General features: G+C 41.4%; 1 protein-coding gene across 1 annotated transcript in view; it reads right to left on the reverse strand.

Annotated features, from left to right (window-relative positions):
• LOC117225551 (uncharacterized) overlaps window positions 1-20,717 on the reverse strand; it is an 86,888-nt gene that overhangs the window by 18,993 nt on the left and 47,178 nt on the right. The window contains exon 4 of the mRNA XM_033479213.2: window positions 230-525. Coding sequence (XP_033335104.1) covers window positions 230-525 — 296 coding nt within the window. The remainder of the gene's footprint in view (window positions 1-229; window positions 526-20,717) is intronic.

Below are 20,717 nucleotides of genomic sequence, written 5' to 3' on the forward strand. Positions count from 1 at the left end.
ATTCTTATTGGTCACTGTCTTTCGTTAATAACTCGTTAACGGCGCCTCGGAGAACATTTTTGTAAAGGAAGAAGTTGCTTCAAATGATCCGAGGAACCCGCCATTTCCGGGTTGCGAGACATTTTTGGGACACCCTGTATATGAAATATTCTCCTGAACGCGTACTTTCCACCGAAGTTAAAAGCTTTAGGCAGTTTGTAAGAGATCCGAATTGAAAATTACACTTTACCGAGAGGATTCCCTTCTTCAAGGACTTCTCGGTGAGGCTCTTCCTCCTGGCTGGAGGATCGTCGCTTCTAGCTTTCAATACAAAACCGCCCCTGCTGTCGTCGACACGACGGTCCCTCTTGTCGGTTGGTTCCGGTGTCGGGGCGACTGGTCCTCCGCCATCCGCACTCCTCAAGGACGTCAACGACGCTCTGACTTGCTTCGACGGCTTGTAATGACTGGCTAAACCGAAGGGTGCGCTTGCTCTTACACCATAACCGTGCCTCATTCCACGGTGCCACTGGCCTTGATAGGTACCTGCAACAGAAACCGCGATTAGAATCGGAACGTTCCATTTACTAAGAAGACTATCGTTAATTCGATCCCGCATCCCTCGATTATGTTTGTTCCCTGTCTCGTTAGTGGACCGTGGATTTTCATGTGAAACGAAACGATAATTAAGCGAAGGTGTGCTTAATAATTTTAATAGATTCAAAGCGACGTTGATAATTTACCGTGTTTCGTCGATTGTTATTGTGTCAAGAATTAATTTGATAAACAACAGCGAAAACATTAATTATATCATATTACCCGCGATCTATTAAAATGATTAAGGCAGAGAATAAATTCGTATTTAGCAACTGTTTCGCGCGATTTACGAATTTTGCGCGAAAGATGCGCGGTCGATCTATTGAACATTCTATCATTTATGTTTGAATCGAGCTTATTTATTTTATAGTATCGAATAGGAAATTCGAATCGAATTTCAATTAGAATAGGAAACCCGAGCGATGCCCATAAATATTTCCTGCCTCGGTCGTGACAGCAGTACCCAATTTTAAATTCACAATGCGGCATGAACTCGTGCTCGTGCGTCGGTATGATTACGGTAATTAAGCGTGACCGAGGCGAAATGAAATAGACCAGCGATAATGTAAATTATTCACCGTATTATTACATTCAATTAAACAGTGCTACTAATTGTGTATCGAAAATGACGGGCGTACATTAACGATTCAACGAAATTTCGCCGTTTGCCCGGACAGCGTAAAATTCTTTGTCGCGGCCGCGTCCCAGGTGAACTTCAAAGGTTCGTAGGCTGCTTTGATCCGCTCCGTCCAAGGGTAACGCGAAATTTCCCGTGGTCGGCGAAGAAATTCAATTAAAACTTTCCTCCCGCGAAGTTGGAAGGAAAAAATTTGTGAGAACCAACCGGTTCGGCTCGCCCTAGAAAATTGATAACGGCCATCGCCTAAAGGAGCGTCGCGTCACCGTCGCGTTTACACGACCCTAATACATTTATGCAACAGGGAATTTCTATTCGCGAGTTTGTTCCAGCGACAAATTCGGGCCGCCGGGGTGGTAATCCCTAATTGGCCGCTGCGTGATTCAAATACGATTCCGAATGTCTCCGAACAATTTCCGATTTACATTTTAAATGCTGTCCAAAATGGTCCGCAAAATCGTTGGCAAATTTTTTCGACGAACGAGTCTACCACGTATTCGAAGAACGAACCTTCCGCTTTACAAAAACCCCTCAGAAGTTGCTGCACGATTTTTTCCAGCCGTTTCATGGAACGAAAACGGGGACCAAGTTCGGGTGTACCGTGAAGTACGCCTCTCATTCAGAGCTCAATAATGAGTCTAAAAAAAAATCGTACGCTAATATTTACGAGCTCATTATAAAGAGGAGACTTCGGTCTTCAAATTTACGTCAAGATCGATCCGAAGAAAAATTGTCCAGTGAATTTGCAGACGTTTCAATGAGCAATATTTTCAAGGAGAATCGCGTCTCTAGTTCTCCATTGGCTATACTATGCAAAAGCAAATGTGAAAAAGCGAACAATTCGTAAAAAAAGTAGAAGCTTCGAGCTTCAAAATGAGTCCAGCTTTATCGTTGCGAGCCATGAAGTTATGACAGTTTTAATGTCAAGAGTTTGTCCAAAATCGGCGAAGATTTTCCGGGCCACTGGAGTTCAGCGTCCCCGAAAGATCGGCTTTCAACTGCAGAAGACCGGCGACAATGCGAGTGTACCGTAATAAAAGCTCATTGTTTTTGCCAAAAACGTGACCGTGTTTCGAAATCGCATGAGTCAGAGCGAAGCGAAACGAACGTGTCACGAGGAGAGAGCCTCGGGGATGGAATTACTCGGGTGGACGCGTGGGTGCACTCTTCTCTTCGGGGAACATGCAAATTCCGTGCCGATGAGATACCGCAGACCGTCTGCAGACCGCCGATACAACCGGATGGACGGCGGTCGTAAAAACCAGTCATTAACGCCCGCCTTTCGCGGAATAACCCCGCTCTTTGATTTTCGCTCGGCCGCGGTCCGCGCGCCTTTTGAATGAAACAGCTGTTGACTCTTCGCGGAAAACGGTGCTCTTTTTATCCGCCTCTTAATTGTTGCAGAGGAATTTCCTTCGCTTTGTTTTCTCTCACATTGCTGGCGCCTTACTGATAGTTATCGACGAGGTTCTCGAAATTGGAGCGCTGCGGAAGATTAATTTTAGAAGAGAATTCTCGATGGAAATTTTTGCAATTTATAATTCAAGTTGGAGATTTCTCGAAATTGAAGTTCCGCGGTAGGTTAATTTCAGATGAGAATTCTCGATGGAAATTTTTGAAATTTATAATCCAAGTTAGAGATTTTCCAAGTCTTTGTGAAATTTTATAGAAATTCAAGTTACAGACTCATCGAAATTGAGGCACCGCAGAAGATTAATTTTAAAAGAGAATTCTCGATGGAAGTTTTTGAAATTTATAATTCAAGTTGGAGATTTCTCGAAATTGAAGTCCCGCGGAAGGTTAATTTTATAAGACAATTCTCGATGGGAATTTTTGAAATTTATAATCCAAGTTAGAGATTTCCCAAATCTTTGTGAAATTTTATAGAAATTCAAGTTACAGACTCCTCGAAATTGAAGCGCTGCGGAAGATTAATTTTAGAAGAGAATTCTCGATGGAAATATTTGAGATTTATAATTCAAGTTGGAGATTTCTCGAAATTGAAGTCTCGCGGTAGGTTAATTTTAGATGAGAATTCTCGATGGGAATTTTTGAAATTTATAATCCAAGTTAGAGATTTTCCAAATCTTTGTGAAATTTTATAGAAATTCAAGTTACAGACTCCTCGAAATTGAGGCACGACAGAAGGTTAATTTTAGAAGAGAATTCTCGATGGAAGTTTTTGAGATTTATAATTCAAGTTGGAGATTTCTCGAAATTGAAGTCCCGCGGTAGGTTAATTTTAGATGAGAATTCTCGATGGGAATTTTTGAAATTTATAATCCAAGTTAGAGATTTTCCAAGTCTTTGTGAAATTTTATAGAAATTCAAGTTACAGACTCCTCTCCAAGTTAAATACGGAAGAATCCTTTGACGCTCGACTGTCAAAGAACGCGATGTTTAGCGACACACGCCGTGTATTTCTACGCACGTGCGCAAACAAAACGTCGAAGCAGGTCGATGGATACGAATGCAATTTTTGGGGGTACAAAGGGCGAGGAAGCAGGATGCGTCGTTGCCGTTGAATTCGCGCCACTTTTTTAATGCTCGACGAATGCGGCACGGTGAGGGGAGGGGGAGGGGGGCTTTGATGATTATTGTTGGCCGAATAATGGCGGATTAGAACAGGGTAGGAGCGCGGAGTGGAAACGCTTTCAAGAGTTTGCCGCCACTTTGTTGATCATCCCCGAGTGCTGAAACACGGTTCGCTTCAGCCAGCTATGCGAAATACTTTTTCCGGGAAAGGAGCTTGTGCAACGATAAATCACCGGACGGGTATTACAACAAACAGGTTCCGGCGTTGGATTCCCCTTCAACGATCACTTAAACGCACCGTTTAAGCGCCACACCGGCGATGTTTACGTTCCGCGAGGAGACGGACATGCGAGTGCATGACCGCGGAGGATTCTTTAAATTAACCCTTTCGCTACGGCGGTTCAGTCCGCCGTAGCGCCCCTCCTGAACGGAACCACCCGCCGAAATTGTGCACATTGCGCGTGGATAGTGTATTTGGGAAGAAAAGGGATTTTTCTTTAAAACAATATAGTTATAATTTCTGCATAAGATATAAAGTTATTTAATAGGTAAAAAAAGTTTCATTAACAATGGAAAAAGTGAAGAAATAATATATAATATACAGTAATAAAATAAAATATAATATTCATAATACAAAACATAATACATAATAATTAGTCCTAAAGTTAGTACTTTCGATTTTCTATCCCTTTATGACATGTAACACAATAATAATGGGAAATGCAGGTAGAACAAATATAACTTGAATGGTGTGTCGTTTATTTCGGACTGTCGTTTGTTTGTTTCGTCAAAAGATTCACGCAATACCAGCATGTCGGATATATCCGGCGTTCGTCCCCAGAGGGCGATCATGTGGATGTCGGATATATCCGGCGTTCGGCTCCGCGAGTGTTCATATGGATGACGGATATATCCGTCGTTCGGAGCGAAAGGGTTAAACGCGAATCCAGTTTTGTGGGTGAGACGCCTTTCGCATAACAAATTAGATCGCGGATATTTGTCCGGCTGGAAGATCGAACGCCACGTTTTGTCGCGTGTTTTCACTTTCGACATATTGTCGGTCTAAGTTCACCGATCGCTAGACTGCGGATTTTAGGCATTTATGAGGACATTGAGTCGGTGTTATCTGAATCGGTAGAGCTGTTTTTTTGCATAAATATCCGCTGTCTGTTGATCGCTAATTCGTTTCGAATTGCGTTATCTTTGCGAGCCTGTCGAATTTGTTTTTATGATTTTCGTTCTGATAAATAATATAAATTTATTCTGTAGAATATTTGCATTCGAAAAGAAATGCGTTACTGATATATTTTGCATCGACACAATCCTATAGAAAATAAGGGAAAATTCTGCTAGACTAATCTTTCACTGTGTAACCGTAGATAGCTCGTGTTACGATTTTCAGCATCAAATTATCAGTATTAAATTGCCCTGGTACTAGCACACTGTCAGTTAAAGCAGCCATCGCGACGCAATTTCGCCTTAAAGATGAAGAACGAGGATCCGACGCCTCCGTGATAACACGTGTCTCGTGCTTTCTGCAGCAGTTAATCTTCTGCGGTGCCTCAATTTCGAGGAGTCTGTAACTTGAATTTCTATAAAATTTCGCAAAGATTTGGGAAATCTCTAACTTGGATTATAAATTGCAAAAATTTCCATCGAGAATTCTCTTATAAAATTAACCTTCCGCGAGACTTCAATTTCGGGAAATCTCCAACTTGAATTATAAATTTCAAAAATTTCCATCGAGAGAATTCTCTTTTAAAATTAATCTTCTGCGGTGCCTCAATTTGGATGAGTCTGTAACTTGAATTTCTATAAAATTTCACAAAGATTTGGGAAATCTCTAACTTGGATTATAAATTTCAAAAATTTCCATCGAGAATTCTCATCTGAAATTAACCTACCGCGGGACTTCGATTTCGAGAAATCTCCAACTTGAATTATAAATTTCAAAAACTTCCATCGAGAATTCTCTTCTAAAATTAACCTTCTGTCGTGCCTCAATTTCGAGGAGTCTGCAACTTGAATTTCTATAAAATTTCACAAAGATTTGGGAAATCTCTAACTTGAATTATAAATTTCCAAAACTTCCATCGAGAATTCTCATCTGAAATTAACCTACCGCGGGACTTCAATTTCGAGAAATCTCCAACTTGAATTATAAATTTCAAAAACTTCCATCGAGAATTCTCTTCTAAAATTAACCTTCTGTCGTGCCTCAATTTCGAGGAGTCTGTAACTTGAATTTCTATAAAATTTCACAAAGATTTGGGAAATCTCTAACTTGGATTATAAATTACAAAAATTTCCATCGAGAATTCTCATCTGAAATTAACCTACCGCGGGACTTCAATTTCGAGAAATCTCCAACTTGAATTATAAATTTCAAAAACTTCCATCGAGAATTCTCTTCTAAAATTAACCTTCTGTCGTGCCTCAATTTCGAGGAGTCTGTAACTTGAATTTCTATAAAATTTCACAAAGATTTGGGAAATCTCTAACTTGGATTATAAATTTCAAAAATTCCCATCGAGAGAGAGAGAGAGAATTCTCATCTATATATATATAAAATTAACCTACCGCGGGACTTCAATTTCGAGAAATCTCCAACTTGAATTATAAATTTCAAAAACTTCCATCGAGAACTTCTCGTTCATTCGGAACTTGCTCGTCGCCGTTCGTATTTTATTAATTAAGGATTAACGCCGGCGAACCGATTAAGCGGACGAAATTGAGAGTATTAATGATTCTCTGTTGCGCAGACGTGCCGCGAGATGTGTTTCCGATAATTAACGAGCACGGAAGAAATGGAAACGTTGGACGGATCGCACGGATTTAATTGGAGTTGTTGCACCGATAGAAATTAGCGAATTCTCGGCCGCGAACGTGTCGCGTTATCCGCGCGCATTTTCCCGAGGACAATCGAATACTTTCGCGAGGTACGATAACGTGTCCATTTATGCTCGTCGTCGATTTTTCGACGCACACTTTTGCTTTTCCTTTTAGCATAGATTCTCGGCATGTTCGTAAAATGTCGATCTCGGATAAGAAATCGAAGTCGATCTCGGATAAGATATTTATGTCAATCTTGAATAAGAAATTTATGTCAATCTTAAATAAGACATCATCACCGCCGTTCCCGTGCTGCATTACCGCGGAATAATTCAAGTCGATTAAATTGAGAATACTCGTACTTCGCGAACCTTTATTAACATTAAAACTATCGAGCACCAGATGTGACTGACGTGCGATGCTTTACAAGGATGTCAAGAGTGAATTTATTTAAACTCTTCGCTATTTTTGCCAAAACGTACGCTTGACTTAGAAGAATTCAATTATTTTCTACGAAAGTTTCTCCACAATTTCGTTAATTATAAAACAAAAAGTGTGGAACCGGTCATTTTAGAATTTGTTTAAAAGTTTTGCCATTTTTATTGCAGTGTACGCTTGACTTAGAAAAATTCAATTATTTTCTACGAAAGTTTCTCCACAATTTCGTTAGTTATAAAACGAAAAGTGTGGAACCGGTCATTTTAGAATTTGTTCAAACGTTTCTCCATTTTTATTAGAGTGTACGCTTGATTTAGAAAAATTCAATTATTTTCTACGAAAGTTTCTCCACAATTTCGTTAATTATAAAACGAAAAGTGTGGAACCGGTCATATTAGAATTTGTTCAAACGTTTCTCCATTTTTATTAGAGTGTACGCTTGACTTAGAAAAATTCAATTATTTTCTACGGGAAGGTGTCTCTATAATTCCAACAATTTTAAAATAAAAAATGCGAGGCCGATCATTTTACCTACACGTTTACTGTAAATCGTCCGTGTCTTCGAACGACAAATGTAAGATTCTGCAGCAAATGTTTCGAATACAGCCATCGTTGCCGTATCCGGGGTCGCGTTCAACGGCCGCTGAAGGGGTTGAAGAAGAAGATTAGCGATTCAGAATCGTAATTTCGTGGACCAGGCTTCGGATCGTGCCGAACCGTGTCGCGAGGCACGGCGTGACCCACTTGCTTAAACGCTGGCGAAATAATATTCCGGTTGGAAGGAGGGAGTCGGCCGTTTCCATATCTACAGCCGGTCGCAATAATGCCCGTCCGCAGACTCCATTTTCTCTCTGGTCCTCGTTCCAGTACTTTTCTGAAACGAGGCTGCCGGGATCGATCAACCGGAGACGAGCCCTCCCGTAACGACCTTAGCAAATAGATCCTCCGTGATTAATTACACCGTTGATTTTTTCATCCGCAGAGTTTCACCTGTTCTACAGTTTCACCTGTTCTTTTGGACGTCGTCGTTCGAAACAACCCTCTTAACCCTCCGTTGGCAGCCTGGGTCTTTTAAGCGCAAGTTTGATTGTTTTATTAACATTTTTATTTGTATAATTCGCAAAAGTTCTGGAATCATTTTTATTGTAACGTATCGAACGAACTGTTATAGTATATAATATAATATATAATAATATTATAATAATATAATATCATATTATATGATATTATTACGATATTATTATTATGATATTATTATGATATTATAATATATTATCACACAGAATAAAAATATTGAAAAATTTACCATAGAAAATATTATATAATATTATATTATATTATGATATTATATATATATTTATTGATATAATAATATAATATTATATATATATATATATATATATATATATATATATATATATATATAATATATTATATAATATAATATAATAATAATATAATATTATATATATATAATATTATATTATTATATCAATAAATATATATATAATATCATAATATAATATAATATTATATAATATTTTCTATGGTACATTTTTGATATATATATATGATATTATATTATTGTATCAATAAATATATATAATATCATAATATAATATAATATTATATAATATTTTGTATATTGTATAATATTATATATTATATTATATAATATTTTCTATGATAAATTTCAATATTTTTATTCTGTGTGAAATTTTATATACAATATTGTATTACTTATAATATTTTATTGAAATCCTCATTCGCACGCGCGGAGCGCCGAAAATCAACCCCAAAAGTTCCCATGAAATTTAAATAATTCGCTTAATGAAACTAAAGCTAGAAAGCTAAAATTGATTACAGTGGATGATTTCATTCGAACTCTTTTGCACTCCAAGCATCCTAGTAAATCGAAGTTCGTCCGAGCGCATTACCGTAAAAATGAACATTGACTTTGATTTTTATTCGCGTCTGTTCGTAACTGTACCAACATCACGGTCTCGACTTTATCTTTCATCAGCCGCACTTCCGTAGGAATCGCGACAGTAGCAAACTCGCATCTCCGAGAAGCTATCCCCAAGAATTGCCGCCCCCGATCCTCGCTTTATCAAACGAGTTCCCTCAACTTGGCGAGACTTCCTGCCGACCCACGTGTCAACGACTGACTCCGCGTGTCAGCGAACAACCCCTCCGCCCCCTCCGCGACCAACTCGGAGTCATCGATAATGCGATTCGAAAGTTGCCAGACCATGTTACGGGACGAGTTTATCTCTGCGGAAACGTCGCCGATCGCCGAAAATCTGCGGCGCGCGGGTGCTTAAAGTTTCACGTTACGACGAAAACCGCTCCGGGGATCCAGGTCAGCCCTCTCCGGCCCCTCGGGGACGCTCCGGGGCAAGAAGTCCCGTCGACGACGTCTCGGTGTCTCCGGGTGCTTAACGACGTTCGGAGCAGACGTCGCGATATCCGGACGGGATCGGCGCGCGCTCGGGAAACCGGCAGGGAAACGCGAACGAAAAACGGTCGCCTATCGATTGCGCGCGCTTCCGCAAGCCCGCGACCCAGATTAATTATTGTCGAGCGTCTAATTTCGCGGCGCTCCGTCTGCCGGCCGTCTGTTTCTTTTGACGCGGACACGGCCGACGAGAGAGAGAGAGAGAGAGAGAGAGAGAGAGAGAGAGAGAGAGAGAGAGAGAGAGAGAGAGAGAGAGAGAGAGAGAGAGAGAGAGGGAGAGGGAGCGAAGCGGCTCTCTCGCGGAAACTTTTACTGGTTATTGAATTTCCGTCGACTCGGCTTTTCCGTCCCTCCCCCTCCCGCGACCACCCCCACCATCTCGAACGCTTGCTCCACTTTGCGCGCCTCAAGTGGTATCGAATTTCTCGCTTTTGTCGTGCCACGACTTTATTTCAATTCTAGTTATCCCCCGCCGAGCGTAACTGGAATCGCGGAATTCATTTCGTGATCACGGTGCCACCGTTTCTTGCTCGAGGTATTAAACTTTTTAGGTCTTTTTAGGTCCGTAATCTAGCTGCGATTGACGCCAGAATTAAGAAAATAGTCGGAAGCTCGTGAATTTTCGTTTCACGGTTCCTGAGCTGCTCAAAATGTTCCTGTGAGAATATTATTAACACGAAATCTAAATTAGCCTGACAGGTGCAGAAAATTCTCCCTAATCGACCCCGTGTTGGAAATAAAAATGGACAATTTTTTTATTCGAGCCTTGCGACTCGATTCTATAGTTACATTATATCGTAATTCTATTATATAATAATAATAATATTATATTATATCGTATCTCCTCTCTTCCCAAATCGTCCATTTTTGTTTCCAAGCTGAGGGTCAATCAGGGAGAATTTACTGTATTTCGGTAATTCTGGTGTTAATCATTGCTACATTATGGACCTCTGTGCACAATAAATATTCTCTGCGATCGTTATCAGACGTAAATGCTGTTCAATGACTGTTCATTTGGACAATTTCAATAAATTACAGTGAACGAAGACTTGTTTTCGTTCTTCTCCATTCTAGTTTTAGAGCTTCAACATGGAAATTCTCGGTAAACAGTATAAAGAATTGTTCAAAATTCTGATCGAGTTTATAACAAAACAGAATCAAGATGGTAGAATACTTTCTAGATGGGAGTGTGCCTTGCTAACTATCAATTCCAACGATTCATATTACCAAGGAATAAAGACGCTTCTATGCGATGTTCCTAAAATAAAAATTTTCTAGCTGATAAGTGAAATTTGTTTCTTATTCTAGCATGCATAATATCATTCCTGAAAATTGGAGTTCCCTTAAATACCACAAGATATTTAAGCTCGAAATCCTCTAGAAGTTTGAAACAGTACACGATCAAAGTAGCAGAATTCTTCTTAGATGGTAGAATACCTTGGTAAAAATTACAACAATTTATATTAACAAGGTGTAAAGACGTCTCTACACGACAGTCCTCATAAAGAAGCTTCTACATAACGAATCAAAGTCTTTCATTCTAGCCTTTTCATAAGCACAATATGAATTTTCAAGATGGCAGCACATTTCAACGGCGTGGATATTTGAGCCTGGTGTCCATATGCGCGCTAAAACTGGATGGGAAGCTTAGTTGCCAGTGCCTAGGAAAGGGTTAATCTGCAGGAAAATCTTCTACAACCTTCTAAGCCAAGTGTCAACACCCTCTTCGCATTCGATGTGAAATATTCCAATAAAAAACAGCGAACGATCACGACAGGCTCGAGCTAACGAGAACGTTCCTCGCGGAGAAGAAGACTCGAAAAATCCATTTCCGTCGAGATATTCGATCAAAAATTGATCGTCGCCGCAGAAAAAAAGCCGTCAGAGTCACCTGAAGAGTTTCCGAGCAATCGGCGTCGCGTTCTGACGTTCGTCGAACGCCGTTTCCCAATCGCGACCACTCAATTAGAGCCTAATCACTATCCGCGAGGGTTTGTTCTTGGCAAACGTCGCGCAGGCCAGACTGATTGTTCGGAAAAACCGTTTACCGCGGTCGTTCCACTGTTTATCAAGCGACTTCTAACTCCGCCGGGTCTATTTACTCTGGCTGGCAGCGCGGGGAGGGGGTCCAACCTGTTCCGCGTGCGGGCTGCGAGGGCCGAAGTCTTCGCCGTCGAACACCCTTTCTGGATTATATCCGTCGCGCGTGCCCATCCAGCCGCGAAGTTCCGCTCGACGCAGGTCCGACAGCCGGCGGGCAACCCGTGCAAAAATAATCATCGACGAATTTCGTCGTTGAAAAATTTATCGCGCGCGCCTGCCTTTTTTCTTTCGGCCCTCGACCCTGGCCGCTATCAATCCTCGAATTCTTCGCTCGAATTTCTCCGTTGCCCGGTTTCCTTTCGCGACGAATCACGGCTAACTGTTGCGAATATTTCGGCCTAATTTACCGCGCTACTAAGATCACCGCCATTTCGTACATTTTGAAGGTTTGCGGGAGTTGTAATTGTATTTTTGTAATTGGTTCATTCGAAATAGTTTCTTTATTTTTACTGGGTTGGCCGATTTGTTCAATGAAATAACAAATTTTTTTTTACTTGGAACGAAGTTTAATCTGTAATGTATTTTCCATTTTGTTCGATGAGCTTTCGTCATCTCTCTGACAACTTGAAAATTCCACGCTCGCAGAAAGTCTGATCCTTTTAGGCGAAAAACTGAGTTAAGTGAGATTTTACAGCGTCATCATGATTAAAAGTTTTACCACGAAGGGAGTTGTCCAGGGATCGAAATAAGTGGCAATCCGATGGCGCGAGATCATGGCTATATGGTGGGTGTAACATCAATTCCCAACCAATATCCATCAATTTTTGCCGAGTGGACAAAGCTGTGTGCGGCCTAGCATTGTCCTGCTGGAAAATGACACCTTTACGATCGACCAATTCTGGTCGCTTTTCCTTGACCGCTGCATTCAATTTGTCCAGTTGCTAACATTCACGGATAATAAAAAATAACATAATAATAATAATAATTTTATTATTACGGATATCATAAAAATGGGAGTGAGATATCAACCCAATAACAGGTTCGATACACACGTGGGACGACCATGATTTTATATTTCACGCGAAGAACGTCAAATTAATTTTGTGAATATGATTAATTAAAATTGTAACACGTCGCATGGTATTTAGAGAATTTACAGCTTCCCTTTGACGACGTTTTTGACATATTTTCTAAGAGGACACACGATGCATTTAATACGATAAACACAATAAATATAACTGTGTTAGTTAAAGTTAAGTTTTATAAATACAGTAAATATAACTGTATTAGTTAAAGTTAATATTTATATTTATATTTATAGAACGTTTTCTACTTTCATAAATGAATATTAACATCGTATTGTAGATCGTTCGATCTAGAAAAAATTCTCTCTCAGGGAAAATAATTGCCGAAAAATATTGCACCGTTCTGTGCGCACCATTGTCTTTCGGCACGTATTTTCAGCTCCTTTTTAACCCAATTACATTATTGTCTCGTTAACGAAGTTACTAGCGTGCAATGTTTTTTTAATCCAGTCCGCAGTGTCGTGTTTCATTAGCGCTGTGATAATAATTACGTAATATTTTCGAAACTACGGGCTGAAAATTGGTATAATGTGCACGCTGCAGCGTTCTCAGCATTATTGCGAATGCACAGTGGTTCCACGGAGGTCGGAAGCAGGGTTAAAGTGTACCCGGCGAGATTCCCTAACGGGGTCGCTTAAAAATTTCACGATAGGATTGTAACGTCCGCTGAATTTCGTAGCGTTTCAAATATTTATTTGTAAAAGCCCAAGCTGTGTATGTGTGTGTGTGGAACGCGGAGGTTCGTTTGTTCACCCCGGGGGGTGCGAATTTGTAAAGGAGCGAGCATGATTTCGCATGAACAGGATAGCTCGTTCGTTCGCATTTCGATTGAATTATTATCGATCGACTTGTATTGGTTCGCGAAAGCAACGATTTGACATTTATTCTGATTTTCAACGAGTGTTATTGCAATGTTTGCCGCGAGTGATACACGTGCGAAACAGAAGAAAAGCTCACAAATGTATCTTTACAATCTGAATAATCGTAAATTAAAAAATTAGTGACTCGTCATTTTGACGGGTTCCGTAAATCCAGTGTTAATCGAACAGAAGAACGATTTGTAATAATAGTTCATTACAAACCATTCGATAAACGATAAAATGAACGATTTACAAGAAAAATTTAGACCGATTAATCGGCTGCGCGTAATTAGGAAGTTCGATTGTTTCGAGTTGGAGCGTGGCAGAGGCGTGTTAACAGAGAAGCATCGCGTGAAACGACAATGCGAGTGTGCCGTTCCAACTCCGATAGAGCTGATTACGGTGATAACAAAAATGTGGACGCGGTGTTTCGATAAGAGCGCGTCTTGTAGACGGCCCTGCGCGCGATTACTTAATTAAAATGAATATGTAGAACTCCCGGCGACTAGAGACGACGATTACACAGCGAATAGTGCTCGCTCCTGAGGACAGGCTAATTAATTAATCCACCCGTGGCTCGGCTCAAACGAAATTCGGCCGCATCATGACTGTTTAGTCTGTCTTCGATATGTAAACCTTCCGCCGACGTTTATTATTACTTTATTATTACATACACCGTTTTCTGCAACTCTGTTATAGCTTGTGCAAAGCCGGTGTTTGGTTTGCGTTTAAAATTAGTAGGACGCCCACACTCGACATTCAGCGGCTCGTGTATCGGGCAATTAAATATTGTCCACGACCAATCCGGACGTATCGACAGTACCAATCTATAGTCCATAATTTAACAATAAACGTACGCCGATCGAATCGCCGGCTTCACAATTTTCCACTTCCACTGAAAATTATCGAACGACTCGATTCGACTCCAATCTCGTTTTCAGAAACTTTTAACTTATTCCTCGCTTTTGCCGTTCCAATCTTGCTCGAGTACGATTCGATTATCGGCGCCACAATATTCTCTAAGGCTCTACGAGCTTTTTAAGAGCTTCAACATTTTTCTACAAGCCTTGGAACATTTTTCAAGGACCTCGCAATTTTTTCCCGAGATTTCACAATTTTTATGTCAAAGTTTTTTATGTTCCGAAAGCTCTGGAATTTTTCTCAAGAGATCCAGATTTTTTCCGCGAAGCCTACAATTTTCCTAAAGGCTCTATAATGTTTTTCATAGGTCTTATATCTTTTCAAAGCCACCGCAACTTTTTCCAAAGGCTCTACAATTTCATTCAGACTCCCTGTAATTTTTCTTCGCAGCTGATAATGTTTCTCAACGGCTCTAGAATTTTTTTTAGAACTCTATACCATTTTTTCGCGTGTCCTGCCAACGTTTCGAGAGCACCAGAATTTGTCTAGAGCTCCAATTCTCGAAGAGCCACGATTTTTCCGCGAAGCCTACGATTTTCCTAAAGGCTCTATAATGTTTTTCATAGGTCTTATATTTGTTCAAAGCCACCGCAACTTTTTCCAAAGACTCTATAATTTTAATCAGGCCCCCTGTAATTTTTCTTCGCAGCTGACAACGTTTTTCGACGGCTCTAGAATTTTTTTTAGAACTCTATACCATTTTTTAACGTATACTGCCAACGTTTCTAGGGCACCAGAATAATTCTAGAGCTCCAATTCTCGAAGAGCCATGATTTTTCCGCGAAGCCTACGATTTTCCTAAAGGCTCTATAATGTTTTTCATAGGTCTTATATCTTTTCAAAGCCACCGCAACTTTTTCCAAAGGCTCTACAATTTCATTCAGACTCCCTGTAATTTTTCTTCGCAGCTGATAATGTTTTTCAACGGTTCTAGAATCTTTTTTTAGAACTCTATACCATCTTTCCGCGTGTCCTGCCAACGTTTCGAGAGCACCAGAATTTTTCTAGAGCACCAGAATTTTTCTAGAGCTCGAATCTATCGAGAGCTCGAAGAATTTTTCTAGAGCTCGAATCCACGGTTCCAGTGTCGGATCGAGTGAATTGGTGGTCCACGGGTAAACAGAGGCGATCTGCACGGTCCTGCTCCGCTACATGGCACCGGCTGGCCCGCCTGAAATAGCGCGGCCACCTTCTAAGATGGTGGTCGGCTGCACGTGCAATCGCAATCATGCCTGTGCTCGTGAGAATCGGCCGTGCTAGTGTATTTCGGTCCGCAGCCTCCACCAGATCGTCACCAACCACCCCACGGGCCTGTCGTTTCCTCTCGTCTGTTTGTTTCTTTCGGATGCTCCTCGATACCGCGACGCCCCTTCCCACCTCCGCCACCTTGTTGCCCTGCCCGCCAGGTCGGATTTCGTACCTGACCTCGCTCTTTTGTCCGCTCGCGGCGGTCGTGTTTCGGAGCTGATGGAAGTCGGACGAGAAAGTCGAGCGTCGGATTTCGCGACCGCGAAAGCCACTTCGTTTCTGTCCGATACGGCTGCTGTGCCGTAAGCATCCTGGTGGCGGGACCGTCGAGTCGGGCCGGCGATTCTCCGTGGAAAATTGAGTCGATAATGTGGAATAACATTTCGCCAAGTGGAGCTTCGTTTCTGAGCAAATCGAGGCTCGAGACGGACAGCTCGGAGGAAGTAGAATCGGCCGGTCGTGATCAGACGCGGCAGGAGATTGAGACAGCGACCGGCTTACGAGATGGGTTCCTTAACTCGGCTTAACTCGGTTTCGAATCATATTTTCATGGAACTTCGACCCCTTTTCGCTTCATTCGTCTGTTTTACACAGTTTTAGAAATGGTCCCAATTTATAATTTCAGAGATTTTCAAATTTATAATTTATGCAGTCGTCACGATCCGATAAATTATTTGGATTTAGAATTTAATGATTTCTTCAGACGTTGTTGGCATTAAATAAAAATGATCACGGTCATTGAGGAATATATTTAATATGTAAATAACCTGTGTGATATTATAAATATATTACATAAAATATATATTGAATATATAGCTTATATATATATATAGCTTATATAGCTTATATTGTCCGCAGTGTAGCTAAATATACGTCGAGCATATTTATACCCAACCGTGATCATTATTTCTTCATAAATAAATAATGCAATTTGCCTTTCGTGAAAAAAAATTGTTCGGTTACTGTATAATAATTGAATATAGATTTAGGAAATTCTGCCGAGAAGAACAGGCGCGGATGTATAAAATTGACTTGGACGAGGGATAAAGAAAGTGTTACGAAAATTTTTCCAGCACCGTGGCCGACAGGAAGCGTGCGCCGTTCGTTTCAGAATCTTCGAAATAAACCCAGAATTAGCCGGTCCGCGCGTCCCGGTTATTTCCGCGCGCTCGTTATCGGGGTATCGTTTATGGCTTTCAATGGAACGCTATTAATCGACGCGAGAGGCGTGCGGAGGATCGCTTAAACGCGGCCGGGAGTAGGCAGAAAGGGGCGAAGGAAGTATACGCGGCGGGATACGGCGGGAGGGGAGGGGGAAAAAAGATTGTTCGCGTAAAAAAAGGCGCTTCTAAAACTGTAACGAACATGCTCGCGCTCTCCCCCTTCGGCGTTGCTCGGCCACGCGTCGAGCTGTGACGCAAGGCGCTCGAAAAACGGAAATGACGGCAGTCCGCGAAGTAGGTGACGCTGGTTTAATCAACGTAAGGTCCGGGCGAGTTCGGGGAAAACGGCAAATGAGAAACGAATCGAGGAAGAACCCGGCGCATGCTGATTGAACCTTTCTCACCTGTTCCGGAACAATTGTGTTTGGTCCAATTAGAATTGACCCTGATGAATCGACAAAAATGGTTCCGACTGCGATGTTGACTAAAGGCTAACAATTTTTTTATGAGAATCTACGATTTCTCCGCTTTTTTCTCTAAAAATTCTAGAGCTTCTGGAAAAAGTTCTAGAGCCTTTGACGCACTCGTAGGATTTCCCAAAAAATTATTCAGCTCCCCCAAAATTGTACGTCTATCGAAAAATATTCCTGGGTCTAAATTTTTATTTTTCGATAGGCGTACAATTTTTGGGGAGCTGAATAATTTTTTAGGGGATCCCACGAGTGCGTTAAAAGCTCTAGAATTTTTCCAGAAGCTCTAGAATTTTTTCGTTAAGCATACAGTTTTTTCAAAAGCTCTAGAATACTTTATAATGGCTCCGCAATATTTTTGGGCCTCTACAACGTTTTTCAAAGGCTCTACAATTTTTTCCAATGACTCTACAATTTTTCTAGAGCATTAAAATTTTTTGTGAATCCTACAATGTGCTCTAGAGGCTCTAGAATTTTTCTAAAAGCTCTAGAATTTTTCTAAAAGCTCTAGAAATTTTTCTGTCAGTATACAGTTTTTTCAAATGCTCTAGATTACTTTCTAATGGCTTCGCAATTTTTTGGGGCCTCTATAACATATTTCAAAGACTCTAGAATCTTATATATAGACTCTGTAGTTTTACTTTAGAGCTGACAGGGTTTTCCGTAGACTCTACAATTTTTCTAGAGCTCTGCAATTTTTTTGTGAATCCTACAATGTGTTCTAGAGGCTCTAGAATTTTCCTAGAAGCTCTAAAATTTTTTCTGTAAGCGTACAGTTTTTTCAAATGCTCTAGAATACTTTCTAACAACTTCGCAATTTTTCGGGGTCTCTATAACGTATTTGGCAGACTCTAAAATTTTATTCATAGACTCTGCAGTTTTTCTATAGAGTTGACAGTGTTTTTCGAAGACGCTAAAATTTTTCTAGAGCTCTGCAATTCTTTCCAAAGACTCTAGAACGTTCTTCAACGCCTCTAATTTTTCGAAGACTCTACAATTCCATTATCCAAGGACCATAAGATTTCCCTTTACATCTTCCAATATTTTCCAAAGGCGCTATAATTTTCCACGGTCTCCGGGGACGTTAACCAAGAGCTCTAGAATTTCCGCTCGGAAAGTGGAAGCGACAGCACTTTACGAAGCCGGGTGACGCCGGTTTAATCAACGAAAGAACCCCGCGACTCCGCGCAAACAGAGACGGAGGAACAGAATCGAGTGTAAAAAGTTGATTGAACCTTTGTTACTCGTTCGGTGTAACCGGCGCGGCGCGACAACTCGAATTGACCCCGATGAATAGGGAAGAGAGAAAGGTCCTGGCGGCTGTTGCAATGTTAACTGTGCAAAGTCGGCTGAGTCCCAGGGCGGCGGTAACTGCCACGGAGAATTGTTGTCCTCCTCGTCGCGCTAACTCGAGCACACCTGCGCTCTCCAGGACGAACCTAACGGAATTACCCGCGGCGCGTATCAATGTATCAGCCCAACTCCCCGTTCTGCGCGCGCGCGCACCGTTGGAATGCTTTTAACCGAGTCTTTTGGGAACGGTTGATTGCGGCCGACCCGTTCGAGGACGTTCCGCGTCGAGTGCTGATCCGGCGAACATAATCACTGGACGCTCGGGGCTCCCGTATGCTAATTGAAAGTCATATTTGGGCCCCTCCGCGCTCGTTTCCTTGGTAATTGCGCCGCGGAACTCTCCCGCGGAATTGTCTGCGATGTTTTATTTCCAGGCTCAGCCGTGCCACCGGCGTTTTATTTATTTTATCGAGCGTTATTATCGTTCGCAGCGCGGTCTCGGTACGTTTCTTGTTCGATATTTGCTTGACCCGATGTGCCGGCGATGCCGAAGTGCTCCTGCTATTACTTTTAATGGGAGAACGGTGTCGGCTGACGCAGTTATAGGCTGTTACTTTGTTTCAGAATTGTAGTCACGCGTGCCTCGAAATTCGACATTTCTGACGCCTCGACTCGTTGCGTCGTGACAGCGTCTCGTGACGAAGATTTCGTGTATGATATCAGGAATTGTAGAACAGAAAATAAGAAAAACTAAACTCAGATTTACTTTGTTTCGTGGTTTTAGCGTTAGTCGTCGCTATGTCGCGAATTTCCGTGCGCGACGAATATCGTCTGCACTTGTTACAAGACACGAGAGCTGCAATAGCTATTAATTCTTTATTTTAACGACCTCGATAAATTGAAATCGTACGTTATTGATCGAAAATAATCGACTTTTAGAGCGCAATAACTATTTTAAAACTGAACTGAACGACTTGAATTGTTTTTTTAGATGACAGAGTGTCTAGTCTATTAGATAATGGCTAAAAAGATTCTTTTTTTTTAAATTTTGCTATTTCTGGGAATGAAAAGAAAAAGATTAAGAACCCTCGCTTTTTAATTTTTTTTATCTGAGCCTATAATGCAAATTTTAAATTGTGAATGACGCGAAGGAGAGTGAGTGCTTTAAATGTTAAATTTAAGCAAATAAATAAATATATATATATATATATATATATATATATATATATATATATAAAATAAGTTTATCTCTGTGTAAAGGCAGTTCTTCTCGGTTGTCAATTTTTTATCTATATCTTTTCGTATTATATTGCATCAACACTTTCATTGTCGCGCTAAGTCTAAACATACCTTTTCATTCTTTCCATCATTTTAATTTACAAAGCTTTTCTCGCGAACGCCACCGAATTCTCCCGATCTCTGCCCGCTTTCGTTCCAACAGCGCAGCCCCGATCATCAAAGTACCGCATCGCGGGACGACCTATATGCACAGCTGCAGTCAGTTTTTCCGAACCTCGACCTCGGTGTCCGTCAAAGTTTCGTCATCAAAGAAAATTAAACAACAAACCGACGCGACGATGCGGCACCACCCCCGGATCCGTTTTAAGCCGTCCAGCTCGAGTTAAGGCACTCACCGCGAACGCCATTCCATTTCTCCGTGGCACGTGGCCGACGCATTTATTTATAAATACCAATGCTGCCGCACACAACGACGACGAAGACGGCTCGGCTCGTGCGCGTTGCGTGGCACCCGATGCGTAAGCTCGACCTCGCGCGGGGGAGGAGAGATCACCGCCGGATTGACCTGCTATCAATCCCGGGTCCCCGCCCGGCTAATAGAGCTCTTGAACCCTCCGCGATCTCTCGACGCATAAAATCGCGAGGCTCCGACATCGGGTCGCGACCCGCTCTCGAGCAACTTTGAGGCAAAGGCCGACCCGCTCGCTCCTGGAATCTCGAGAGTTTTTACTGTTCAAAGGGAACCCCCTCTGTCCCGCCGCGGCCAGAATTCGTTCTCGTGGATCCCTCCGAATTTGTTCGTCTCGGCTATCTGATTTGTCGGATTTGTTATTTTATGTGTGTACTTTGACGAGTCGTGAATATTTCTAGTAATAATTTATTGAGCATAGATGTTGTTCTGTTCTCCAAAAATTTGAAT

This window comes from Megalopta genalis, chromosome 2 (genome assembly GCF_051020955.1).
Source record: "Megalopta genalis isolate 19385.01 chromosome 2, iyMegGena1_principal, whole genome shotgun sequence".
In the NCBI taxonomy this organism is placed as follows: Eukaryota; Metazoa; Arthropoda; class Insecta; order Hymenoptera; family Halictidae; genus Megalopta; species Megalopta genalis.